The 26,472-nt window shown below is 48.3% G+C and overlaps 3 protein-coding genes across 10 annotated transcripts in view; 2 read left to right on the top strand and 1 right to left on the bottom strand.

Annotated features, from left to right (window-relative positions):
- Positions 1–2,932, bottom strand: part of gcm2 (glial cells missing transcription factor 2) — a 9,847-nt gene extending 6,915 nt beyond the window's left edge. The window contains exon 1 of the mRNA XM_044105115.1: positions 2,319–2,932. Within this exon, the coding sequence (XP_043961050.1) occupies positions 2,319–2,399 (81 nt within the window). The 5' untranslated portion in view covers positions 2,400–2,932. The remainder of the gene's footprint in view (positions 1–2,318) is intronic.
- The window catches only part of sycp2l (synaptonemal complex protein 2-like), a 32,519-nt gene extending 11,428 nt beyond the window's left edge, over positions 1–21,091 (top strand). Inside the window, exons 1-25 of one of the 6 annotated variants that reach the window (XM_044105052.1) lie at positions 4,066–4,323; positions 5,059–5,178; positions 5,471–5,584; positions 5,649–5,753; positions 11,124–11,148; positions 11,216–11,295; positions 11,366–11,448; positions 11,528–11,562; positions 11,712–11,854; positions 11,927–11,979; positions 12,098–12,143; positions 12,217–12,309; positions 13,266–13,338; positions 13,634–13,761; positions 13,870–13,984; positions 14,183–14,232; positions 18,854–18,920; positions 19,002–19,168; positions 19,243–19,276; positions 19,394–19,486; positions 19,544–19,683; positions 19,772–19,866; positions 19,956–20,055; positions 20,134–20,192; positions 20,674–21,091. In XM_044105052.1, coding sequence (XP_043960987.1) covers positions 4,261–4,323; positions 5,059–5,178; positions 5,471–5,584; positions 5,649–5,753; positions 11,124–11,148; positions 11,216–11,295; positions 11,366–11,448; positions 11,528–11,562; positions 11,712–11,854; positions 11,927–11,979; positions 12,098–12,143; positions 12,217–12,309; positions 13,266–13,338; positions 13,634–13,761; positions 13,870–13,984; positions 14,183–14,232; positions 18,854–18,920; positions 19,002–19,168; positions 19,243–19,276; positions 19,394–19,486; positions 19,544–19,683; positions 19,772–19,866; positions 19,956–20,055; positions 20,134–20,192; positions 20,674–20,728 — 2,136 coding nt within the window. In that variant the 5' untranslated portion in view covers positions 4,066–4,260 and the 3' untranslated portion in view covers positions 20,729–21,091. Of the gene's footprint in view, positions 1–4,065; positions 4,324–5,058; positions 5,179–5,470; positions 5,585–5,648; positions 5,754–11,123; positions 11,149–11,215; positions 11,296–11,365; positions 11,449–11,527; positions 11,563–11,711; positions 11,855–11,926; positions 11,980–12,097; positions 12,144–12,216; positions 12,310–13,265; positions 13,339–13,633; positions 13,762–13,869; positions 13,985–14,182; positions 14,233–18,853; positions 18,921–19,001; positions 19,169–19,242; positions 19,277–19,393; positions 19,487–19,543; positions 19,684–19,771; positions 19,867–19,955; positions 20,056–20,133; positions 20,193–20,673 lie in introns of those variants that run through there. The other 5 variants (XM_044105050.1, XM_044105054.1, XM_044105053.1 and 2 more) reach the window with 5 other exon arrangements.
- Positions 21,092–21,371: 280 nt separating this feature from the next.
- LOC122824443 (guanine nucleotide-binding protein G(olf) subunit alpha-like) lies at positions 21,372–26,019 on the top strand. Of its 3 annotated transcripts, none has more exons than XM_044105148.1 (14): positions 21,372–21,513; positions 21,726–21,875; positions 22,060–22,126; positions 22,195–22,249; positions 22,395–22,514; positions 23,535–23,576; positions 23,871–23,968; positions 24,076–24,130; positions 24,197–24,270; positions 24,339–24,397; positions 24,463–24,583; positions 24,671–24,801; positions 24,879–24,946; positions 25,102–26,019. In XM_044105148.1, the coding sequence occupies exons 2-14, from the start codon at positions 21,740–21,742 to the stop codon at positions 25,246–25,248; spliced, it is 1,173 nt and encodes a 390-aa protein (XP_043961083.1). In that variant the 5' UTR covers positions 21,372–21,513; positions 21,726–21,739; the 3' UTR covers positions 25,249–26,019. The 3 variants fall into 3 exon arrangements, with proteins under 3 accessions (XP_043961083.1, XP_043961082.1, XP_043961086.1); XM_044105147.1 differs by having other exon boundaries at positions 22,054–22,126; positions 25,102–26,016; XM_044105151.1 differs by lacking the exon at positions 23,535–23,576 and having other exon boundaries at positions 22,054–22,126; positions 25,102–26,013.
- The last annotated feature ends 453 nt before the right edge of the window (positions 26,020–26,472 follow it).

Here is a 26,472-nt window from a genome sequence, read left to right on the forward strand (position 1 = left end):
TCTGGTTCTGGTGGAGATTTCTCCCTGGCCACATCCTGGTCCAGTGATGCAGCAGTATTCATACTGGACCTGACGTACTGGTTACTGGGATCCAACTGGGTTGAACAGAACTAAGTCGGTCTGACTGAATCCAATGTTCCAGAACTTCAGATGGAGGTTCTGGACTTTTGTAGCTGACATCTGACCCGACCCACAGGGTTGGTTCTGATGTCACCACTACAACTGAACTGTAGGAGACTGGGCCAGAACCAGAACTCAGCAACATGAGTTCAAGACAAAGTTACATTTAAACTAGAAAGATATAATAATAATAATAATAATAATAATAATAATAATAATAATAATAATAATAATAATAATAATAATAATAATAATAATAATATATTATTATTATCCATCCATTTTCTAACACCTTGTCCCTCATAGGGGTCAGGAGGAGCTGTTGCCTCTCCAGCTAACGTTCTGGACGAGAGGCGGGGTCACGGCGGGGTCACCTGGACAGATCAGTCTGTCGCAGGGAAACACAGAGACAAACAGGACACACAACCATGCGCGCACACACACACACACACAGAAAGACTAGTTAACCTGAGATAAATTTTCTGGACTTTGGGAGGAACCAGGAGAACCGGAGAGAGAACCTGCAGAAAGAGTCCGGGCCGGGAATCGAACCCAGGACCTTTTTGCTGCAAGGCCACAGTGCTACCAACTGCTCCACTGTGCAGCCCCATTATTATTATTATTATTATTATTATTATTATTATTATTATTATTATTATTATTATTATTATTATTATTATTATTTACAAATTTCTGACCAAACAGGAAATTTAATTTATTGGAAACTTTCAAACCAGAAATGTTTTAAACATTTTAATGTTTATTGTAATTTTTGTTTCTTGTGTTTTTGTGTCTTTTCTTTAAGTGACTGGTTCTGGTTCTGGTTCTGGTTCTGGTTCTAAGCATTAATCTTTATCTGCTCTCTTTCTGTTTTATTCTACTGTCAAGCTTTTGATTTAAAAATTCATTTATTTACTATCATAATTCCATTTTCTTTTCACCCTCATCGGGTCGGGAGGGTTGCTGGTTCCTCTCCAGCTACGTTCCGGGCGGGAGGCGGGGTCACGGGGTCACGGGGTCACGGGGTCACCCTGGACAGGACCCCAGTCTGTCGCAGGTATCATAATTATTATTTATTTAGATTTTGATATATATTTTATATTTTTTCCGGTTCTTTTCAGACTTTTATCAGAGGTCCGGAACCGGAGCTGTATTTATTGGACCGGTTCTGGTTCTGAGTGGATGAGAACCAGTAGACTCTGTCCCGGAACCGCCACGGACAGTAACTGAACCGAACCTCATTTTAACCGCAATCAGTGATTAAAGAAGAATTTATAAATAATTCAAAAATTCAGAACTAAAGAAAATCTAAAATAAAATCAAACTAAATGAAAATGATTTACTGTTTTTATTTATACAACCGTTTGGAACCGAACCTTGCAGAGTTCGGTCTCTGGCCCAAACTTAACCCAATAATTTAAACATTTAATTCTCAGAATTTATTCTTTCATTTTGAAATAAATTCTGATTGATTCATATTTTTGTTTTAATAAAATCTTTTCCGGTTCGGTTCTTCGCGGTCGGTTCGGATTCTCTTCAAGCGTTCTGAGCGGTTCTGGTTCTGGCTTGTTTTGGATCGTAGTTTCATTCTCTGTACTCAGAACCGAACCCAACCGAACCAAAGCGCGTTTTAGCAGCAGAAAGGTTTTCAGTTCAATCCGAAGCGGCTCCGCTTTTGACTCGGTTCTGATTCGGACCCAAAATATTTTTATTTATTTTTATGGGTTTTATCAGAACATTTGGATCCGATCAGGAATGAATCATTTTGGAGACACGTCACTATTTATGAAGTTCACAATTCATTTCCTTCAGAGCGAAGATTCATTTATTATTATTATTATTATTATTATTATTATTATTATTATTATTAGTAGTAGTAGTAGTAGTAGTAGTAGTAGTAATAATAATAATAATTTAATAATAAAATAAGCAAAAATAAAACAACGTCTGTAAATTTCCATTAATTTTTTAAAAAACTGTTAAACACTTAATTTCTTTGATTGGGTTAACTAATTATTATTATTATTATTATTATTATTATTATTATTATTATTATTATTATTATTATTATTATTATTATTATTATTATTATTTTATGTCTCAAAGCGTTTTACAAAAATTCCTTTCAGTTCAATCAAACATGAATTCATATTTGTCCCAGTTATTAATCAGTTCTGGGCCGGTCTTTGGGTCGGTACCTGCGGTAGTTTGGGGTCGTTGATGTCCCAGGTCAGCTTCATCCCGACCGAACACACGCAGTCCGCCTCGTCGCGGGACATGCTGCCGGTACCGGTACCGGCTCTGCTGCTGCCTCTGGGACAAGTACTCCTCCTGGTCCCGGTTCTGGTTCTGATTCTGGTCCCAGCTCTAAGATAAGCCTCTCAGAACCGAATCGAGGAGAGATGAAGAAGAAAGAAGCGGCTCGTGCGGCGGCGGCGCAGGTAGAACTGAGAACAGGTGAGACCGGCGAGCTGCACGGGGAGGGGGAGGGGTGGGGGGGGCGGGTCAGAACCAGAACCTCACCTGATCGGGTGGCACAGCGACTGGGTCCGACCCGGTTGGGTCGGTGTTCTGCTGGCTCTGCAGGTGAGTGTGGAGGTTCAGGTGAAGGTTTGTTGTGTAAACTCGTGACTGTTTTTACCAAAACAAACAAACTCATTAGTCAACAATTACAGAACCAGAACCAGAGGAGTTGGTCCACCTGCGGGTCCCGCCTGGTTCCAAACTCATGGACTCCGTTCTGTCCAGAACTAACTGAAGGTTCTGTTCCTTCTGCTCTGGTTCTGGAATAGAACCGGTTCGGATGGCAGAACTGTTTACAGAGCGCAGCATAAACTGGAGACCGAACCGGGTCAGGTCCGAACCGGGTCAGGTCCGAACCGCAGCAGCTATGAAAGCTGTTCATTAACAAAGAATCAAATCTGTGGATGTTTTAATACAACAGAAGTTTTGATCCATTTAGTTTTTTAATGACGCAACAGTAATGACGTCATACTCATCCATGTTGGCTGATGATGAAGATTTTTACTCCTCTTCATCAGGTTCTACAAGCTGATTGGTCAGCAGCTCAGCTCCTGTCCAGGTGTTGACCAATCACAGGCCTCAGCAAGATGGTGATTTATTGTTCCTATTAATAAAAATATAATAATAATAATGATAATAATAATAATAATAATAATAATAATAATAATAATAATAATATCATTATTATTATTATTATTATTATTATTATTATTATTATTATTATTATTATTATTATTATTGTTTAGTTCCTCTGAAATTATTTGAAATGTTATGACTCAAATACTGAAATTTGTATCATATTTATCTGTAATAATAAAAATATTTCGGTCGATCCTGGGTGTGATGAGAATCATCAGGCCTTCATGTGAATATGAATTAATATCTATTAATTGATATTTATTGATAAACTGATATTAATGATTAATCAATGTCAGGGTGCAAAGTTACTAGTTTACTACCGTTTGTACTTTTGTTACTTTTGAAAATCAAATCGGAACTTTTGGTTTGGATGAAAGAATTTTATTTATTTACATTTTAAATAATTTCTGATAAAAATATAAACTGAGAACCGAAGGAGCAGCGAGGAAGACTACTGGGGAAGACTCACATCTTCATCAAACAGAAGAAATTCAGTTATGAAATATTCTGAATAATATTTAACAAATTTCATCTGCCTGTCATTATACTGAGAGGAGGCGGACATGATGAAGATGATGAAGATGATTGAACCTGCAGAGAATCTGAAGGTTTCAGTTCAAATATGACAATTATTCATCTCACAGGTTTTATTTATTAACTTGTTTCTTTATTTAGTTTTTAAATTTAATGAGAAAATATTTACTTTAATCAGAAAAATCTTAAAGTCTTTATTTAAATTAAAATCAAACTTTGTTGAAAAATTCTACTTTTACTTCACTACATTATTTTTTACTAAACACGAAAGAATATTCATTAAACATTCAGTCTAATCAATCAGACTGAAACCGATCTGATTGATTATCACTTATTGATCATAGAACTCTGGCCAGTTTACTCAGCTGTCCAGATATTCCTCCGCTTGGCCTGAACTACTTTGTCTCCTCCGCTGCGCGGCCCCGAGGCTGATGAGTTCATTATATGCAGCTGTGTGCGCGCTCCCGACACCCTGAGTGGACGGAGAGGAGACAGATGCGCGCGATGGTGAGCCAGCAGTTTTCTTTTATTAATCTGCTCATTGAGTATTGAAGATGATGATGATGATGAGGAGGAGAAAAGATCCGTAAACACAGAACGACGGTGCAGAGAACGTTCTCTGGAGCTTCATGAACGTTTCCAGAACATCCAGCATGGGACACGGAAGGATCCGGACAAATGTCTCCTGTCCAGGCGGCCTTCTCTGTTCCGTCCCATTCATAGATTCATTCATTCATTCATTCAAGGATTCATAGATTCATTCATTTATTCATGGATTCATTGATCAGCGGCCCGTTCTGACCTTCCTGGTCAGTTGTCGTGTTCTCAGCTCTCTGCCGCCCCCTGCTGTCTCCAGCCCGACATCACAGCTGAACGCCCCAGAGTTGTGGGAACGCTGCCAGGTTCCCGGTTCGGTTCCTCAAAGTTTGCATCTTATGTGTGCATCTGATAATCGGAACATCGAAGGAGCTAACATCCAGAATCTGATCAATAACTGGTGGATCAGAAAAGTCTGATCAACAGTAGATTTCAGTGAAATTGTTTTGTCAGACGGCGCCCCCTGCTGGTGGCGGTAGATCCGTGCTTTACATGTTTGTGATATTCAGGCTTTGGGTTTTCTGTGTGTGAAATCAACCCTGAATGAGTTAATCTACTCTGTTCAGGATTAAACCAGATTAAAATGACTCTAAATGAATGCATCTGGATTAAATCTGAATTTAATTTAATCTGTTTCTGTCCCAGTTTGAGCTTCAGGTGGACGGCTGTCTGCTTCGTGGAGACTCGTCTCAACTCGTTTCTCTGCTTCACTATGAAGGACTGACCAGCTCCACCCTCACCAGGCTGCACCTCCTAGTTATCAAGGTAACGGCAGGAGTAACTGCAGGGGGCCATGATGGGGGCGGGGCCTGCAGCAGTGTTGTTGGGTCTTTTCTCCATTAGGTCAATGCATCAACAAAGAGCCCATCCTCTGTTTGTGCAGAACCAGAGTTCTGTTCAGAGAACTTGTCCACACTGGTGTTTCCCAGATCATTCTGAAGCTCTGGGAGTTTCTTCCTATAGAGCTCGGTGGCACCGTGGTTAGCTCCCGGGTCCAGCGGTGGGCTGCGTTGCTGCGTTGCTGCGTTGCTGCTCAGCGATGCCAATTGTGTTTCAGGAGCTGCGCAGCAGGGCGTTCTGCAGGGTTCTGGTCGTGTTGAAATCTGTATCGATTCTGTCGGAGAACAAGGAAGACCTGGAGACTCTGGTCAACCTCGGGCTAACTGCTAAGGTAATCAGTGATCTGATTGGTCAGTCGTCTTCTGTGCTGCTCTCACCTTTCTGTTGTTGCTCAGGTGATGTTATGGTTCGAAGCTGTTCATGACTTGCTGACCTCCGACCTCCAGGAAGGCTCCACCACCCTGATGACCCTCACAGAGGAGTTCTTTGACTACTTCCTGGTGAGCAGCATGCTGGGAAGTGAAGTTTGGAGTTGTCTGTCTGTCATGTTGGTCTCAGGTGAGCTCAGTGTCCTGGCAGCCAATCAGCCACCAAGTTTTGCTATTCACCTTTCACAGCTGAAGTGTCATCTGCTCAGCTGTCCTGGATCACCTGACAGACGGGCATCATCGGGTCTCTAACTGTTCTTAATGCCGTGGCCCGTCAGCAGCCATTGGCCTGGCTGACCCAGGAGATGTCCACCTGAAAAAAGGCCCTGTGATACAGAGAGGAAGATATTTGCATCAGCTTCGGTAGTTGCATCCCTCCTAAATCCCTCCTGAATCTTCCATGAGTTCCCCTGAGTGGCAGCAGGTCTCAGGTGAACATCTGGACTGAGTTCCAGATGTTCACCCATTCCAGAACTCCTTCTTGCATCCAGGGTGTCTCTGACCAGTGAGACCACCGCTGGGGGAGAACCAGCGGTGGTCTCACTGGTCTGGAACCACTGCTGAGTTTTATCTCAGGAACATACCTGCTCATCCAGGACAGGGAGGATTTAAAACCAGTTCTTCATCTTCATCATCATCAAACAGCCGAAACCTTTTTATGCACATAAATGATTTTATTTCCTGATTGTAGCAACAATGGTTCCATGATGATCAATAGCATGAGGGTGGGGGTTAAAAATACTTCATGTGTTGGTGATTTAATGTTTCCATTGGTTCACTCTGTTACATCCATGCACCCAACACACCATGTAAAACCACGATCCCTCCAAACCCACATTGGACCCTGCTAGACCCCCATCAGAGACCATCAGACTCTGCTGGACCCTGTCAGATTTTCAGCAGATGGTTCTGATGGGGAACCGACTGGGTGGAATCATTGGCTTTTAGAACACAAAGCACCAGTTTTATATAATAGTTTAAATTGTTCCAGTTTTAAAACTTTTAGGTTTATTAGTACTCAAAGTATCGTTTTGGTCTTCTTGGTCTGCTTAAACCAAACACACTTTGTTATTGATCCTCTCCAAGGATCCATGAAGGTTCTCTCAGACATTAGTCGAATTGAATAAAAATACCATGTAATAAAAAAGAAGTCCACCTTGAGTTGGACTAGGTCCAAAGTTTAAAATACCTTCAAGCTGCCCAACCTTGGAGACCTATACCAGACATCCAGAGTCCATCTGAGTCTTGGCTGGTTCTGTGAGTTAAAAGCATCTTGTTGGGCATTGCCTACAGTAGCTGAACTCAGCCGATCCAGACCCAACACAGATTCCAGCGTGTAGCGGTTGGGTGAAAACAGCCTGGACTTGGTGCAGGAGAGCCATGGTTGAAGAGATGCTGTAGAAGGACAGAACTCCTGCTTCATGATCCAGATACACACCTATCCTAGAACACGGAGGTCCTGGGAGGTCAAGGCTTCTACCATCGTGGATGTATTTATTATTGTGACAATAATAAATCCACGACATCTTATCTCCAAATCCACTGGTTCCTCCTGCTCTGACGATGTCTTTGTAAGCCACTGCCACAGAGACGATCCCACTCCACTGCACCTCCCAGTAACAGCGTCCAGTCAAACCTTCTCTGCTCAGAACCTGAAACCGGTCTGTGAATCTCTCCAGATGATTTGAGTACGACTGCTTTTTCTTTCCTCATGTCACTCTCATGTTCTGTACAGACAGAACCAACTTTTTATTAGCAGTGTTGGGATCCAAGATGAACCGACATGCATACGATAAAAACTCTGTTCTCGTCTTGGGCTCTCCTGGTGCTGCTTGTGGTAAAACCTTGAACTTATCTAGTGATGCGTAACCTAGTGCTGGTATAAATGTGTTCTCGTCCTTTGTCGGGTCCGATGACGGACCTTTAGATTGATCTGGTGTTGGGTACGTTGGTGAGGAAACCTTGGAAAGATTCTGCGGCGAACCTCTTGGTGGAGACACCTTGGACTCGCTCAGTGCAGGATAAGCTGCTGGTTGTGAAGTCTTGGACTCAATTGATGATGTGTAAATTGGTGCTGTTGGTACAATACTTGACTCTCTTGATGTTTGGTAAACTGCTGGAGATAAAACTGTGGACTTCTCTAACGTTGGATACATTGATGATTAAACCTTCTTCAGGTGACCTCCTGGTGTTGGGTATGTTGGTTTTAACATCTTGAACTCCATAGACGATGTGTGAAATTGTGCCGTTGGTATAATGTTGGAGTAAGCTGAAGGTATGAGTACCTTGCCATCAAATGATTTCAGGCGCCTTGGTGGCATTTGTGCAGTCTTGGACTTTGCGAGGGGTGGAGGAGCTGCTGGTGCTGAATCCTTGGGCCTCTCTGGTTTTGGGTGAATTTTTGGTGGCAACTCCAAGGAACCAACTTTGGAGAGCATGGCTTGTGGTGATGGTGGGATCCCATGGTGAGCTTGTGTCTGTGGAAGGTCTGCTGTAGTCATGGCAATCCTGGTCCATTCCTGCCTCAGGGTGTCCTGCAGTTTCTGAATTAGCTCAGTGACGGCATACGTTATCTGATTAAAGTAGTTTGGAGACCGAATATTGATGGCTGAGTTTGTAGATGGGCCCAGTGATATCAGAGAGGGGTACCTTGGTAGGAACTGGACGTGGTCGTTCTGTGTGTGCCAGCTTCTCCAGCTCATGATCTCTCCTGGTCAGCTCTGAGACGTCCTGCTGGACTCTCTGCTGAAGCTCTTCAACCTGCCTCATTTCGGCTTCCTGCTGGGATCCAATCAGCTGTTGGATGTCACAGCTTCTCTGGGCCAGGAGCTGCAGCAGTTGTTTGAACATTGCCTGGATGTTCTCCACCATGTCGCTGGCAGAGCTGGTGATGGCGTCACCCTCCTTCTGAAGCAGCTTCAGGGCCTCCTCTAGGTCCTGGAGTCTCTGCCAGATTCCTGCCGTCTCGGTCCGATCTCTTGCTGCCACTCGGTCCTCTCTGCTGCAGCGGAGACGGTGTCATGACCTTTGTGCTCATCCAAAGAGCACAGGAAGCAGATGGTCCGCTGGTCGCTGCGGCAGCAGATCTCCTTCATTTTATTGTGCAGGGAGCAGATGTTCTCCTGGATGTCTGCAGAAGCTGTGACCAGCTTATGGGTCTTAAAAGCTGGAGAGTCGTAGTGAGGCTGGAGGTGGGGGTCACAGTAGGAGGCCAGACACTGCAGGCAGGACTTGGTGGCTTTCATATTCCTCCCAGTACAGAAGTCACAACTCACATCTCCAGGTCCAATGTACTGACGAAGACGAGGAGAATCTTGGAGCGCGACCTTCTTTATTTCCATCACCAGTTCTGCTAACATGGTGTTCTTTCCCACAACTGGCCTGAGTTGCACTGAGGGCAGCTGTAGATTGCCTTCTGGTCCTGCTCTTTCCAGTGGCTTTGGATGCACTCGGAGCAGTACTTGTGTCCACAGGGAATGGTCACTGGATCCTTCAGTAGAGCCAGACAGATGGAACACCTCAGGATGTCTTCGTCCACTGAAATCCCCCGCTGAGCCATTCTTCCTGCTTCACAGCAGAACAGAACCTGAAGAAGTCTGAGCTGCTGCTGTCGACTCAACTGCGTCAGTGAAGACTGGAGTGGCTGGGCGGAGCTAGCTGGTCCGACTGCATTCCATGTAGAGGACAGACCACAGACCAGAGCTGGACTGGTCTCAACTCCGATTCTGCTCAATCCAGTTCAGTCAGGCGGAAATGAAAGAAAACATTTACTCTTCTTCTAAGCAGAAAACAAGGATGTGGACCCAGGAACATGGAGAGTGGACCTCCAAACTCTGAAGCAGCTGCACTGACATGATTTCACTCTGAACAGGTTGAGCTTCATTCCTGCAGGAGGACGGCTGTTGGTTCAGGCTTCAGCAGGCTAAAATCACCTGAGAACCTGCAGGAGCAAGATGGCACCAGATGGGTTGGGTCGGTCTCACGTCTTACTTCCATAGACCAATCCGAACCAGAACCAACGGGTTTTCTATCAGACCCGTTTCCTCTGGCGGCCGAACCGCTGCAGCCCAGACTCTCCACCGGGCCAGTGCCACGTGTAGGTGAGGAGCTGCAGCAGCGCTGTGGGTCTCCGGGTCCTGGTGGTGACCCAGTCTGATGACGGGTCCAGCAGGATGAGGACATGATGGGGCCTGGTGTCCAATGAGCCCATGGCTGATGAGTTCCCATGGATGTTCCCATAAAATGTTCCCTCAGTCATGAAGGTAGAGAGAAGTGGCCTCAGGATGATCCATCTTCAAACACACCATATGCCTGCTAACAAAGAAAAAAAAAACAGATTTTATTTGTGCAGCACCTTTCAGCAACAGTTCAAAGGCTTTAAATCATAAAAATACAAAGTCATGGAGATGCAGTCAGTGACTGAAACATTATATTTAGCCGTCGTTAAACATCAGATTGTTGATTGTTTCACTGATTATGTCTCAAAAGCAACTCTAACCAGCTGGTTTTAATGCAGATTTAAAGGCACTCGGTGTTTCGGCTGTTTTGCAGTTATGGGAAGTTTATTCCAGATTTGTAATGCATAGAAGCTGAATGCTGCAGCATTAATCTGGCGGCGTCACACCCTCTGTTCACCGACAGGAGACATGCTACTGAGCTGAACTGCAGTGTCTCCTGTTCAGCAATTAGCCAGAGCCAGCAAAGACGATAACATTGCACCATTTTAATCTGGCTGAGTGAAGATGCTGGATGCAGCTAATGTTAGCTAAATGATAACTAGCTGGTCCATGTTTAGCTAATAATACTGATGTTGTCGTTACCTAGGTTACATTGTTTATTGGTTAATTAATATGAGGGATGCATCTGATCCTCTTTTATTTCTCTGCAGAAGTTGAGCTTCCACAAATATTAACAGTAAATATTTAGATGATATATAATAGAACTATCCAAATTGTGTCCAGAAACTGGAATGGATCTGCAGCAGGTCAGAAGGAAAAACTCCTGACCTGAAAGGAGGAGAATCATCATCATCATCATCATTATTGATTTATCTTCATTACTTTTTTATTATTATTATTTTTGGTATTAACTTATAAACCTTCTTGGCTCAGGGATGAGTTGCTTTACCCTGTTTTGGGTTTGGTTCGTGCCAATCTGGGTTCTGACCCAGTACTGGTGTCAGTTCAACCAGTTTGGCAGGTGAAACTGTAGATTTAGTTAGTTTGTGGCTCAGCTGCAGTCGGTGTGGTGGCGCTGACTGAGGCTGGTAGGAATGATCCATGTTTCAGTTGGTAAGGAGAGCACTGCTGCCCCCTGCTGGGGAACCAGGACGGCGCTTTCTGCTCCTGTTAGCGCTGGTGGATTCTCAGATCTGATCCTGGAACTGGAAACCTTTTTCTTGGTGGGTTCTGATTATGACCTGTGATCTGTTTTGTCTCTCAGCTCCTGGCCCAGGCGTCTCTTCCAGGTCCGGTTGGTTCTGGTTCGTATGTTGGTTCTGCTGCTCAGGTGTCTAACGCTGCTGCCTCCTCTAGCTGCCCAGCTGTCCGTGCTGCTGCTTCACCTGGCTCACCTGGCTCTGGAGGCAGGAGTTCACTTCCCTCTGCGACTGGAGGTAACCATGGTAACCACTAAACCACTGCTGCCCCCTGCTGAGGAATCATGAAGCCCCTCTCTGGTTTCAGGCCATCAGAACCTTCAACAGCATCCTGGAGTCCCTGAGCCGGCAACAGAGGAGGTTGATCCAAATCGACCAGAACCAGAACTTGTGAGGCTTCTGTTGGGACGCTGTCAGTGAATGGATGCTAAGCTCACCTGTTGGCTCACCTGTCTCTGTTTACCTGTAGGACTCAGCTGGCAGCTGCTGTTGTGACGGTTGGAGGTGAGCTCGATCGGTTAAATGTTTTGGACGGTTCTCGGGTAGAGACAAGGACCGCTGACCCCTGGTCCTCGGAGTCTGCAGCTTTCTGGATCAGGATTTGGAACTGTGTAGAAACAGCTTCCATGTTTGTAGCTTCCTTTTTGTTTCAGACTATGAATTTCAGGTCAGCCTCTTGGAGGCGCTGTGTCGCCTTACGCCGCGCAGAGAGCGTGAGCAGAGAGCCAATCAGTGGTTCGACAGCAGTGACATCAGATCCACCTTCTGTGACATCAGAGACGCTGACTTTGAGGTGGTGAGTGACTCAACTGCTCTGTGTGGACACCAGCTCTACCTGGTTCTGATCTACACCTGTCTTCACCGGCAGGACTGCAGACGCTTCCTGAACTTCGTTAACCGTTACCATGGAGACCAGAGGAGGTGACATCCCATAATGCAGTTCTTCTGGGCGTTTTTATGATTCCTGGTCAGTTTTGGATCTGAGTGAGTTCTAGATGGTTCAGACTAATTCCTGGTGATGTTTGGTTCTGTCCGTCAGAGTGTACAGCTTCCCCTGCCTGAGGGCCTTCCTCAGCTCCACGCAGGTACCAACGTCAATGGACCCAGAACCAGAACTTTGAGCCCGACACAGAGCACCTCGTCATGCTGTCTCTGCAGTTGTTCCGACCCAAAGATGAGAAACTGGACAAATTCTGGATTGATTTCAACGTGGGTTCGGGATGTGTGAGCTTTTTCATCGATGATCCTCAGGTTGGTTCCAGTTTACCTTCACAGGTTGGGTTCTACAGAACCGTCCGCGGGTTCTACTGTGGCAACATAACTTCCAGAAGGACCGGTAAGGACGCGTCCCCACCGACCCGGTCCGGGTGAGGATGCGTCCTCCATGTGCCTGTCTCTCTGTGCAGCTGCAGGCTGAATCCAAAGCAGTAACAACCAGTTGATGCTTTTCTAAAATTCCTTTGTGAAACGTAAACAGGAAGTCGCTCAGTGACTCCAGTTGGTGAGTCACTCTACTCACCAACTGGCCCAACCAGTGTCTTTAATATTTGCTACATTAAAGACGCATCATATATCATCTGCTGTGTAAGTCAGCAGGACAAAGTTCAGCCAACCACCCAGCTGTGGAGTCCGAATCAATAAATAAATCAAGACAATGAAAGGCAACTCAATTCATCAGAACAATATTACTGAATTATGAAACTATTTTCATCTGTAGGCAAACATTCAGCAGGCTGGTTCCATGAATTATGACGGAGAAGTTAATTTGTCAGCAGTTCCATCACCAAGTGATCATCATAGTGTGTTTAATAGCTGCTAAAAGGTTATTTTCAAAAGCTAATATTAGTCTGACAAGCCTGATCAGGACATATGTCCTCATTTATTGAGTAAGACTGTCTGGAGTTCACATGGAAGTTTGGCTCAAGAGAAGGAAAAGGAAAGGAAAGGTCTTCCAGTAACTGGGTGCTTCAGCCCCCCAGCTCCTCCTCATCCCACCAACTTGCAACACAAGTTTCCTCCTCCTGTGGCGCTAAAGAAAACCATGCACAAGTCTTACTGCAGCTCAAACCATCCAGAGGGATTTCTTTGGTTCTGGTTCTACAGGAGCCACAGGTTCCTCTGATGGGGAACATTCATAAAACATGGGAAGTCTTTAGGGTTCTCCTTGGTGGTAGTTGAAACAATCTGATGTTCTGTTTGTTCTCCAGGGTTTTCTCTGGGGGTCCATCCACCTGCAGATGGAGGACGTGGATTATTACAGTCTGAAGTTCAAACAAAACGGTAAGAAGATGGAAGACCTCCAGAACATCTGGACAATGTGACAGAACTTTGGGATTCCTGAAGTTCTTTATAAATTATTTAAGGTTGATAGGAGTAGTGACAGTGTTGTTGTGGCACAGAACGGCCTGGTGGGGGCAGTATTGTGGCGGTGAAGTCAGATTACAGCTTTCTCACTTTCTCACTCATTAAGATTCCAGAACTAGAACTGGTAGATCAGAGCCACCAGGTGTTTTACATCTAGTTGTTTTAATGACACTCAGTTTGTGTTTTTTTCCCCCATCATGCTCCTGGGCAGAGATGGTCCTCTGTGTCAGGCTGACCAATCCAATCATGCACCTGAACACCAGAAGTCACGTGGTGGAGCTGACCTTTGACCTTGAACACCAGCAAGAGCTGGAGGAGGCCGTAGGGAGAGTCTTCAATGTAGCGTTGCACCACCTGCATGTTGGAACAGCGCCTCCTGCTGGTCACTGCTACCAGTGTCTGAATCATGAGGCAAAGCTTCATCTGAGTAACTGTTGGTGTTTTCAGAAACAGCTGAGTCCATCCAGCGCCGGAGGAGCAGACCGGACCTCGTCCTCCGCAGACACGCACACAGCTCGGTTCTACAGCCGCAAGAAGCCGCTAAGCAAGAGTCAGCTGAAGAGTAAGTCGGGTTCTGTCAGACTTCCACCCAGACGACTGCTTGACCACCAGACTTCCACAACACCACCATTTTTACTGCTGGTCCAAGACCTGAACTGTCCACGGCTTTATGAACTCATTGTTTAGATCAGAACGAACCGTCACATGACCTGGATTGAACCAATCAGAAGAATCCCAACAGCTGTGTCTCTCTCCTCAGTTCTACCGCTGTCGTCTCCGAGCAGCGAGGACGAGTCCACCTCACTGAAGGTAACCCGGACGGCGACCCAATGACCTACCCAATGACCACCGAATTTCCTACCGAATGACCGACCCAATGACCACCGAATGACCGACCCAATGACCGACCCAATGACCGACCCATTGACCACCGAATGACTGACCCAATGACTGACCCAATGACCGACCCAATGACCACCGAATGACCGACCCAATGACCGACCCCATGACCTACCCAATGACCACCGAATGACCGACCCAATGACCGACCCAATGACCTACCCAATGACCACCGAATGACTGACCCAATGACTGACCCAATGACCGACCCAATGACCGACCCAATGACCACCGAATGACCTACCCAATGACCACCGAATGACCGACCCAACGACCTACCCAACGACCTACCCAATGACCACCGAATGACCGACCCAATGACCGACCCAATGACCACCGAATGACCGACCCAACGACCGACCCAATGACCACCAAATGACTGACCCAATGACCGACCCAATGACCACCAAATGACGAGTCCACCTCACTGAAGGTAACCCGGACAACAACCCAATGACCGACCCAATGACCAACCCAATGACCGACCCAATGACCGACCCAATGACCTACCCAACGACCTACCCAACGACCACCGAATGACTGACCCAATGACCGACCCAATGACCACCGAATGACCGACCCAATGACCACCAAATGACTGACCCAATGACCGACCCAATGACCAACGAATGACCGACCCAATGACCAACGAATGACCGACCTAATGACCAACGAATGACCGACCCAACGACCGACCCAATGACCACCGAATGACGAGTCCACCTCACTGAAGGTAACCGGACAGCGACCCAATGACCTACCCAATGACCACCGAATTGCCTACCGAATGACCGACCCAATGACCACCGAATGACTGACCCAATGACCACCAAATGACCGACCCAATGACCACCAAATGACTGACCCAATGACCGACCCAATGACCACCAAATGACTGACCCAATGACCGACCCAATGACCACCAAATGACTGACCCAATGACCGACCCAATGACCACCAAATGACGAGTCCACCTCACTGAAGGTAACCCGGACAACAACCCAATGACCGACCCAATGACCGACCCAATGACCGACCCAATGACCGACCCAATGACCGACCCAATGACCTACCCAACGACCTACCCAACGACCACCGAATGACTGACCCAATGACCGACCCAATGACCACCGAATGACCGACCCAATGACCACCAAATGACTGACCCAATGACCGACCCAATGACCAACGAATGACCGACCCAATGACCAACGAATGACCGACCCAATGACCAACGAATGACCGACCTAATGACCAACGAATGACCGACCCAACGACCGACCCAATGACCACCGAATGACGAGTCCACCTCACTGAAGGTAACCGGACAGCGACCCAATGACCTACCCAATGACCACCGAATTGCCTACCGAATGACCGACCCAATGACCACCGAATGACTGACCCAATGACCACCAAATGACCGACCCAATGACCACCAAATGACTGACCCAATGACCGACCCAATGACCACCAAATGACTGACCCAATGACCGACCCAATGACCACCGAATGACTGACCCAATGACCGACCCAATGACCACCGAATGACTGACCCAATGACCGACCCAATGACCACCGAATGACTGACCCAATGACCGACCCAATGACCACCCAATGACCGACCCAATGACCACCGAATGACCGACCCAATGACCACCGAATGACTGACCCAATGACCGACCAAATGACAGACCCAATGACCGACACAATGACCGACCCAATGACCACCAAATGACCGACCCAATGACCACCCACCCTGATGAGGAATACAAACTTTGGACTCAGTGTTCCCTCGCCCGGACACGGGTCACCGGGGCCCCATTCTGGAGCCAGGCCTGGAGGGGGGGCACGACGACGAGCGTCTGGTGGCTGGGCTTTTACCCATGGAGCCCAAAGAGGAAACGTGGTCCCCTCTCCCATGGGCCCACCACCCGTGAGAGGGGCCAAAGGGGTTGGGTGCATTGTGTGATGGGTGGCGGCCGAGGGAGGGGACCCTGGTGGTCCGATCCTTGGTTGCAGAAGCTCTTGGGACGTGGAATGTCACCTCTCTGGTGGGGAAGGAGCCGGAGCTAGTGTGTGAGGTTGAGAGTTTCCGGCTAGAAATAGTTGGTCTCACATCGACGCATGGCTCTGGTTCTGGAACCAGTCTCCTTGAGAGGGGCTGGACATACTTCCACTCTGGAGTTGCCCAAGGTGAGAGGCGTCGGGCAGGAGTGGGCATACTTGTTGCTCCCCATCTCGGCGCCTGTACGTTGGGGTTTACCCCGGTGAATGAGAGGGTAGCCTCCCTCCGTCTATGGGGGGGGTGACGGGTCCTGACTGTCGTTTCTGCTTACGGGCCGAGCGACAGTTCAGGTTACCCACCCTTTTTGGAGTCCCTACAGGGGGTACTGGAGAGTGCTCCTTCTGGGGACTCCCTTGTTCTGCTGGGGGACTTCAACGCTCATATGGGCAATGACAGTGAGGCCTGGAGGGGCGTGGTTGGGAGGAACGGCCCCCCCGATCTGAACTGGAGTGGTGTTCTGTTGTTGGACTTCTGTGCTCGTCATGGATTGTCCATAACGAACACCATGTTCAAGCATAAGGGTGTCCATATGTGCACCTGGAACCAGGACACCCTAGGCTGCAGTTCGATGATCGACTTTGTCATCGTTTCATCGGATCTGTGGCCGTATGTCTTGGACACCCGGGTGAAGAGAGGTGCGGTTCTGTCCACTGACCACTACCTGGTGGTGAGTTGGCTCTGCTGGTGCGGGAGGATGCCGGTCAGACCTGGCAGCCCAAACGTGTTGTGAGGGTCTGCTGGGAACGTCTGGCAGAATCCCCTGTGAGGCGGAGCTTTAACTTCCATCTCCAGCAGATCTTCGAACATGTCCTGGGGGAGGTGGGGAACATGGAGTTTGAGTGGACTTTGTTCCGTGCCTCCATATCGGAACTGTGGCCGCAAGGTTGTCTGTGCCTGTTGTGGCGGCAACCCTCATACCCGTTGGTGGACACCTTCGGTGAGGGAAGCCGTCAGGCTGAAGAAGGAGTCCTATCGGCCCTTTTTGGCCTGTGGGGCTCCGGAAGCAGCTGATGGGTACTGGCAGGCGAAGCAGCATGCGGCTCGGGTGGTTGCTGAGGCAAAAGCTCGGGCGTGGGAGGAGTTTGGAGCGGCCATGGAGAAAGACTTCCATATGGCTTCGAGGCGATTCTGGTCCACCATCCACGTCTCAGTGGGGGAAAGCAGTACAGCACCAACACTGTCTACATTGGGGATGGTGTGCTGCTGACCTCAACTCGGGATGTTGTGGGCCGGTGTGCAGAATACTTCGAAGACCTCCTCAATTCTACCAACATGCCTTCTACTATGGAAGCTGAGCCTGGGGACTCTGGGTTGGGCTCTCTAATCTCTGGGGTCGAGGTCGCCGAGGTGGTCAAAATGCTCCTCGGTGGCAGGGCCCCGGGGGTGGATGAGATCCGCCCGGAGTTCCTCAAGGCTCTGGATGTTGTAGGGTTGTGTTGGCTAACGCGGCTCTTCAATATCGCATGGACATTGGGGGCAGTTCCCCTGGACTGGCAGACTGGGGTGGTGGTCCCTCTGTTCAAAAAGGGGGACCAGAGGGTGTGCTCCAATTACAGGGGGGTCACACTCTTAAGCCTCCCTGGCAAGGTCTATTCGGGGGTTCTGGAGAGGAGGGTCTGTCGGATTGTTGAACCTCAGATTCAGGAAGAGCAGTGTGGTTCTGGTTCTAGAACACTGGACCAGCTCTACACCCTCAGCAGGTCCTGGAGGGTTCTGGGAGTTCGCCCAACCAGTCTACATGTGTTTTGTGGACTTGGAGAAGGCATTCGACCGTATCCCTCGGGGAGCCTTATACAGGTGTGTTGGCTACTGGCTCTGCCCTCTTTACCTGGCTGCTGTTTGGACACGCCCCCTGACAGCATCCCAGCCAGAATGTCTTTGCTGTAGAGCCTGAAACATCTGCTGCTCTGATGTGTCTGCATCCCCCAGCATGAGGCCCTCAGAGTCCCAAGCTGAGCCCAACTCCTGTAAACAGACCCCCACCAAGGTCTTCCTTCCACCTAACTTTACTCTAGACACATTACAGCCAGGCTAGTCCTGTTGTCCTGGACACAGCCAATCGTAGACTCTTACCCTCCCATGAAGTTCTGATGGGTCAGCTCTGCAGAGAGATAGTGACCTCTCTGTAACCACCCCTCACAGCCCTGACCTCTCTGTGACCTCCCCTCAGGGCTGAGTTCTTTGGGTCCTCTGACCGTCTCTTTCCCAACAGAACCAGAGTTCTGTTGGGTCTCAGTTTCTTTATGGTTGGTGTCCTCATGCAGTCTGGATCTGGACCTCTGCTGCCCCCTGGTGGGGCTCTAAGCGGAAGAAGATGGATGGATGACCTACCTAATGACCGACCAATGACTGACCCAATAACCACCCAATGACTGACCCAAAGACCACCGAATGACTGACCAAACTAACAGCCAACCAACTGACTTGTTTATCTGGTTCCAACTGTGAAGTTTTGGTTTTCAGCCTACGGCTTCAAACCGAGCTGAAGTTCTCTTTGACCAGATCGTTCACTCCACTCCTAAGTTCAGCGGTGAGTCAGAGAAACCCGCCGGTGGTGACTAGTGATAGTATTTTGGTCCATCAGACAGAATCTCTCAAGTTTCTGGTTCAGTTGCTTTCCAGCCACCGTTGGATCCGCCCGATGGAGCTGATGGTTCAGAAGTTCACCTGTTGAACCTGGAGGAGCCCCCATCAGGTGACCTGCAGGGGGCGGAGTTTCAAATGACACAGCACCTGTCAGAGGGACTTGAAGAAGGAAGCAGCTCTCCCTCTATCAAGGTTCATTTCCTGTTTCTGACTGGAGTCAAACCTGATAAGTTTTTCATTTTTACCTGTTTTTTGTTCTTCTGCAGGAAAACCTGAGGAAAAGAGAAGCTGCAGATTCAGGTCTCACCTGTTCATTTACCTGGATGATGGCTTAAAATTAATGATGGTCTCTCTGTTAGATGCTAGGCTCCAGTTTGTCCTGACTTTGTCCAGAATAACCAACACTCTGAACCACAGGCTACCTGTCAGACCAGGCCGAGGGCGTCTACCCCTCCAAGAGGAAGGCAGAGCCTGTGCAGGACTGGGCGGAGTCTGCGTTGCCAATGAAAGGTAGTTTAATTCCAAGTTCAGTTGTTGAATGTTTCTGATGCTCACCTGGCTGCCCAGCAGAGGGGGCAGAGCTAGCAGTAGAGGAGGCTCTTCAGAGTGAAGGGGTGAAGCAGAAGGCGGAGCCAGAGTCACACCTGACATCTGACATCACTGCTGCGTTCAAGTCCTTCAAAGCCCAGCTGGAGCAGCGCTTCACTGTCTGTAGCCACACTTCCTCTCCATCAGTGGCTCTGCTGCTCATCAATAATCAATAATTAACGATGCTGATTGACTCCATGATCTCAGGGTTGCTGGCAGGAGGTCCAAGCTGAGGTTCTCGGGTCCCTGAGGGACTGTCAGCAGCACGTGTCCTCACTGCTCACAGCTGTCCACCAGCACAGGTAAGTCTGACGCCACACCTGCCTCTACACAACACCACAAGCTCCGCCCACCTCCACAAACCTCTTAGTGTGTGTTGGTTTGTGTTCAGGTTGTCGTTGTTGCAGCGGTTTGAAAGCAATGTAACAGATCATCTGAAGCAACTGGAGGAGAACTCCATCAGTCTGAATTCCATGGATTCTGAGATCCTGGTATGAGGCAGGTTGCTGGTTCTGAACTGGTGTGACTGGTTCCGTCCCACTAATGACCACTTCCTGTTTGTCCTGCAGACGTTCTTCCACTCTGAGATGGAGCAGCTCAGTTCGTTTTGTCAGGAACATCTGAAGAAGTGAGTCTGATGGGTTCTGGTCCGGTTCTCCCTGCTGCAACAGGAGTAGAGCTGGGTCCAGATGATCTGCTGGGCCGGAGTAGAACTGGGGGAACTATAAAGGTTTGGTTGTAATGTTTGGAGTGGACCTCATCTCGGGTCCTACGGTGCTGGTGCTACGGTGGAGACCAACGGAAAATGAACCGGGTTCTAGATGCAAACCGGGTTCTGAGTAAAGTCTGTTTGGACTGGGCGGTTCCACGGCGGGTTCTGGAGGTTGGCGTCCTGCATGTTCAGTTCCTCCCTGCTGGAGGGAACTTCCTCCTCAGCAGGTCGATGTTCTTCTAATGAGCCCTCCAGAACCCACTTTGCGCCCCACTGGGTTAGAGGTTCTCCCCAGTACTCCAGAACAAATCGAGTTGATATGAGCTGTGGGTTCTGGTTCTGGTGGGTCGGGGTTTTGTGTTACCTGTGTTCAGATCTTCAGTCTCTTTCTCCTCAGGTTGAAGACTCTGGACTCCGACCAGCTGAGGATGGCACATTCATCCAACCGCTGAGGAAGTCTCCATCGACCGGAGGAGAGCCTCAGACATTTTGGGATCTGAGTGAAGAAGAGGAGGAGGAAGAAGAGGAAGACCTCCTGGATCTTTTTGTTTCTGATAAATTTTCTCTTCTGATCTAAACGATTAAAGGCTGAAACTAAATACTGCGTGATGTTGATGCTGGTGCTGGTTTCCATGGTGATGTTGGTTGCCAAGTCTGGTGGCCGTGGTGCTGATGCTGGTTGCCATGGGGATGTGTGGCATAGTGGCTACAGCCGACCACCAGAGGGAGAGCTGGTCACTGCAGTGGAGGGGAGCCTCCATCAGGCTGTACCAACAGCCTGACAGCAGGGGGCAGCAGCAGCTTCGCAGGCTGACCCGGCAGAACCAAACCGGACCGGTTTTCATCAGAACCCACAGGACATGCTGTGGACAGCGGGGATGTCCAGCTGTTGTCCTCAGCAGTGGGACGTCCCGTCCCTCGCAGCCCCGTCCCCTACAGCAGGTCCAAAGCTGTTTGTGATTCTGTTGCTGGTTGTCAAGCAGCTCAGAGCCAAACAGAAAAATCCCCAAAGAGCAGAAGAAGAAGACTAATGAGGCGCCGTCAGGGCGAGGCGGAGCTGCTCAGGTGTTTCACTCAGCAAACATCACACAACCTGCAGCAGCTCCTCTCTGAACCGGACCGGACTGCAGATCGGACCATGCTGCCACTGCTTCTGTGACCCGTCTCTGTGGACTTGGATGGACGAGCGGAACCGGACCTGAAGGCTAGACGCGTCGCTGATTCCCAGCAGCTACAGGTCAGTCCACTGGGACCACAGCCACCACCATACTGGGTCCATTTAGGTTCTGCTGTGACCCGTTTCCAGCTGAAAGTTTCTGATGTCTCAAACGAGTCAGAACCAGAGCAGATTCCAGATGGTTCTGCTTCAATGTGCTGAACTGATGGCTGGTTCTGGTCCTACTGGACTCATCGTGACCAGTCTCATCTCTGGCCCTGTTCTGGTTCCAGCGGTTCCAGTAGAAATGGGGTGTTTAGGCGGGAAGACGGACGAAGAGCGACTCGACGAAAAGGTCAAAAGAGAAGCGAACAAAAAGATCGAGAAGCAGCTGCAGAAGGAGAGACAAGCGTACAAAGCAACACACCGCCTGCTGCTGCTGGGTGACCCACCTGTCTGTCTGTCTGTCTGTCCTCCTGTCTGTCTGTCTGTCCACCTGTCCCTCTACCTGTCGTGATCTCGATGGTCCAGGCTTCATTTGTTCTCCTCTGTCCTCTCTGCCCCCGGTTGGTCCCCGTCTGTCCTCCTGTCTGTCCACCTGTCCTCTCTGTGGTTGTGCAGGTGCAGGAGAATCAGGTAAAAGCACCATCGTGAAGCAGATGAGGATTCTCCATGTGGACGGTTTCAACGCTGAGTGAGTCTGGGTTGGTGGGAACCGGGTTTAGACCAAACCCGTTGTCATGAACTCTGGTTTGTTCCCAGAGAGAAGCAGCAGAAGATCCAGGATATCAGGAAGAACGTGAAGGACGCCATCGTGGTGAGTCTGACTGGAGCACAGGGTCATCAGGGTCATGAAGGTCATCAGGGTGTCCTGGCTCCACCAGGTCCTCCAGGTGGACATGTCTCCGCCCTCGTCCTGACCGTCAGCTCCATCTGCCAATCAGCTTCTGTCTTTGTTTCAGACCATTGTGTCGGCCATGAGTGCGCTGACTCCGCCCGTCCCTCTGGGTAACCCTGGCAACCAGTTCAGAGTGGACTACATCAAGAGCATCGCTCCGCTTTCAGACTTCGATTACACGGAGGTAAAACCACACCTACACAGGTGAGTTATGTGAGCTGTGATGTCACTCAGGTGTGTCTGCAGCAGAGGTGGCAGGTTGGAGGGTCTGAGTGGGTTATTGATCTCTGATCAGTGGAACCTCTACTTCCCCTCAGAACCAGGTCCAATCATTCTCTTCACTACTTGGTTTGGTTCTGATGGTTTGGGTTCACGGTGTTTGAGTTGTTTCCTGCTCCAGTGGAAACGTTGAAAGTTTCTGTTAATTTTTCCTGCAGCAATAAAGGAGACCTAAAAGGAAATACACACACACACACACAGACAGACAGGTGAGACGCCGTCCTGAACAGGTAGACGGGTTGAAGTGCTTCAAGCTGCACCAGGAGACCTGCTTGTTTGTTGTAATGACAGTAATGACATGATGTAACCAGTTCACCGGAGACGCACACAGCTGAGAGTCGCCTGAGGCCTCATTATCCAAACAGCTCGTCTCCAAGGACCTCACACACACCAAACAAGTGTTCACTCTTCCTCTATGGTCTGTTGATTGGTTCATGAGACACTATGCTCCTCACTTTGTTGCTGCCATCCAATCAGGAGCCTTCACACAGACCCAGTAGTTATAAAAGAAGATGTTCACCTCTAGAACCTCTGGGCCATTTATATCTACGTACCGCTGACCCGTCGTACCGCTGACCCGTTGTACCGTTGATCCGTCAAACCCATGGATCTGGTGGCACTTGTCATTTAGAGGCAGTCCAGTTTGACAAAGCTGGTCTTCAGGCTCTTCAAGACGGAGACCTTCATTCTCTGTCTGTTTTCTTCGTTCTCCGTCGATCTCTCCTGCGGTCGGGTCACAACCGTAAACAGTTGATGCTCCAATTGATGCTCCTTTTTCTTGTCACTGTTTCTTCTGACCAACATCTGGAGACAGTCCAGGCTGGACTGAGAACCGTCCAGATGGAGAATTCTCTGGCACAAAAGCATGAACCAGTGTGGTTGAGACAGAACGGACCGGGTTTAACTGGGATCTTTGTATCAACAGGAGGTCATAAAGACAGTCTGGTCCTGCTTGATTCTACCAAAGGTGAGTCGGTTAGAAATAAGGTCCTGGTAGAAAATGAGACTCAAAGGTCCAATAAGGAAGGCTCTGGTTTGGAAGGTTGAAGGGATGAATGGATCAGAGCTACAAGAAGTTTCCCTGCTGGCGTTTCCAGAATGGAGTAAGCAGGAAGTCACCAGAGCATCTGATGGTCAATAATACCAGGGAGACTCATCAGGACCACCTTTGATGTGGTCCGATCCCCCTCTGAACCAGGTGCTGCTGTGTCCCTCTGCAGCATGCAGGGGGCGCTCACAGCTCTCTCTCCGGTTCTGGCAGGACTTCTTTGAGCACACCCAGAAACTGTGGGAGGACGACGGCATCAAGGCGTGCTTTGAACGCTCCAATGAATACCAGCTGATCGACTGCGCCAAGTAGTAAGGACCTTGCACATTAAGCCCCTCCCACCTGTACTGTAGTGTGACAGGTGTTTAGGAGGCATCTTTAAAGTCTTTTACTGATCCTCATGTGTTCTGGGTTCCAGCTTCCTGGACCGGTTGGACTCTGTCAGGAAGACGGACTACACACCTACTGACCAGGTCAGAGACCAGCCAATCAGGCTGCAGCTTCCACTGTGGCTCCACCTCAGTCTTCTTCTTCTGCAGGACTTGCTGCGCTGCAGGGTGCTGACATCTGGGATTTTTGAGACCAGGTTTCAGGTGGACAAAGTCAACTTCCAGTAAGTTCTGGATTTGAGGTCAGAACCACCGTGTTCTGAGCAGAAAATGAAAGGTATGTGTGTGTCAGTATGTTTGATGTAGGAGGTCAGAGGGATGAGCGCAGGAAGTGGATCCAGTGCTTCAACGGTAAGAGCAGCAGCATTAATCGTGACCCAGTGCCAGCAGAATTCAGCCCGGTTTGGTTCCCTCAGATGTGACGGCCATCATCTTCGTAGCGGCCAGCAGCAGCTACAACATGGTCATCAGGGAGGACAACTCCACCAACCGCCTCAGAGAGTCCCTGGACCTGTTCAGGTCCATCTGGACCAACAGGTGCTGGTGGTCCTGATCAGCTGCCTCAGCTATCTGACCTGTGGTTTTGGCCATGTTGACCTTCATGTGCTCTGTGATTGGCTGCAGGTTCTTGAAGACCATCTCTGTGATTCTGTTCCTCAACAAGCAGGACGTCCTGGCTGACAAGATCTTGGCTGGGAAGTCCAAGCTGGAAGATTATTTCCCAGAGTATAACAACTACCAGGTTCCTCCTGAGTGTAAGAGCGGACACGCATGTGCTGATGGACATGTGAGGAACATGGAGCGCTTCCTAACATCCATGTCTGTTTTCCAGCTGTTCCAGATGTTGGCGAAGACCCCAAAGTGACCCGAGCAAAGTTCTTCATCAGAGACGAGTTCCTGGTAAAAACCCTTCGATGGTGGTCAGGGAACTGACGAGTTCCCTCCAACGTGTTCCCTCCAACGTGTTCCCTCCAACGAGTTCCCTCCAACGTGTTCCCTCTAACGTGTTCCCTCTAACGTGTTCCCTCTAACGTGTTCCCTCTAATGTGTTCCAGAGGATCAGCACGGCCAGCGCTGACGGGAAACATTACTGCTACCCTCACTTCACCTGCGCCATCGACACAGAGAACATCCGCCGCGTGTTCAACGACTGTCGTGACATCATCCAGCGTATGCACCTGCGTCAGTACGAGCTGCTGTGATTGGCTGCTGGTCCTTGCCTTGGCTCTGTCTATTCCTGTTAGACCATCAATGCAGACTTCTTCATGTTTAGAGTAGAAAGGAGAAATTTGGAGAATATGTAGTGGTTATGATTCAAAAGCTCAGGGTTATGCAGAGCATTATGGGTAGTGTAGTGTACAGGCTGACAGAGTGCAACCATTTTATTAAAATATTTTTCCATGTCAAGTTTTTGAGTTCAGTTATAGCCTGTTGCTGATTGGCTGTTTTCAGATTGTTACTTTTTAACCAATCAGGACTTAGAGCTCATTTATTCAAACAGGAAGTTGATCTGCTGAGTACGTTTATTAGCATTAAAGAGGATTTATCAGCACATTGGTGTCTGTTCTTCCTCAGCATCTGAGGTCCAAAAAGACCTGGTTCTACTCGGTCAGTACAAGACCAGACAGAATACACAAACTGTGTGATGATGAATATAATTTCTCTGCAGACAACAAGGGCAACCGTTCAGAACCAAACCAGACCGTTTTCCAGGTTTAGCTTGAGAACAAAAGTTGCAGAACTCAGAACCTCAGCTCTGCTTTGGAACTGACGAAATCAGGCTGCAGTGAGAACCAGGAGGTTCTTTCAAAATAAAAGCACTAAAATCAAAGCAGTGCATTATGGGTCTGACTGACGCAGAGGTTCTGGAGTCGATGTGAGCTACGGTTTCTCTGTGATTCTGATCTAGAACCAAACAGAGTCAGAGGTTCCTCAGATTCTGAAGGCTCTGGTTCTGTCTGAGTGGGTCGGACCATCACTTGGACTACCACTTTATTTGAATGGATCAGTTCCAAAAATATCAGAGATGGAAGGAGAGAAATGCTGGTGCTTCTCAGTTCACACGAATCAAAACAAATGGTACTGGAAGATCTAGGTTCATTATTGGCCCGTCTGCTCCTCTAACCAATAAACGGACTAAATATGGGTGCGGTTTGTAAACTTACCCAGACAAAAAATAAAAGCAGTAACTTTGTAATTGAGCAGTAAAAACAGTAATTCTTCAGTCACATTTTAAACATGTTATCCTGTCAGTTTCAAACTATTTAGTTAGCAAACTAGACATTTAGCTTGCTGACTACATATTTAGGTAAAAAGATAAATCTTTAGTTTGAAGATATACCTTAGTAACTAAACATTTAGTTTCAACCTCAATATTTAATTTGTAAGCTAAATATTTTTGCTAGGTCATACCTAAATATACAGCT

The sequence above is a fragment of the Gambusia affinis genome, linkage group LG21 (assembly GCF_019740435.1).
Source record: "Gambusia affinis linkage group LG21, SWU_Gaff_1.0, whole genome shotgun sequence".
Lineage (NCBI taxonomy): Eukaryota > Metazoa > Chordata > Actinopteri > Cyprinodontiformes > Poeciliidae > Gambusia > Gambusia affinis.

Bases quoted from the DNA above. Each gene is read 5' to 3' on its own strand.
- LOC122824443 (XM_044105147.1), top strand. From the start codon at position 21,740: ATGGGGTGTTTAGGCGGGAAGACGGACGAAGAGCGACTCGACGAAAAG. The intron at 23,577-23,870 runs GTGAGTCGGTTA...CGGTTCTGGCAG, and splicing joins CCTGCTTGATTCTACCAAAG to GACTTCTTTGAGCACACCCA. The intron at 24,271-24,338 runs GTAAGTTCTGGA...TGTGTGTGTCAG, and splicing joins GTGGACAAAGTCAACTTCCA to TATGTTTGATGTAGGAGGTC.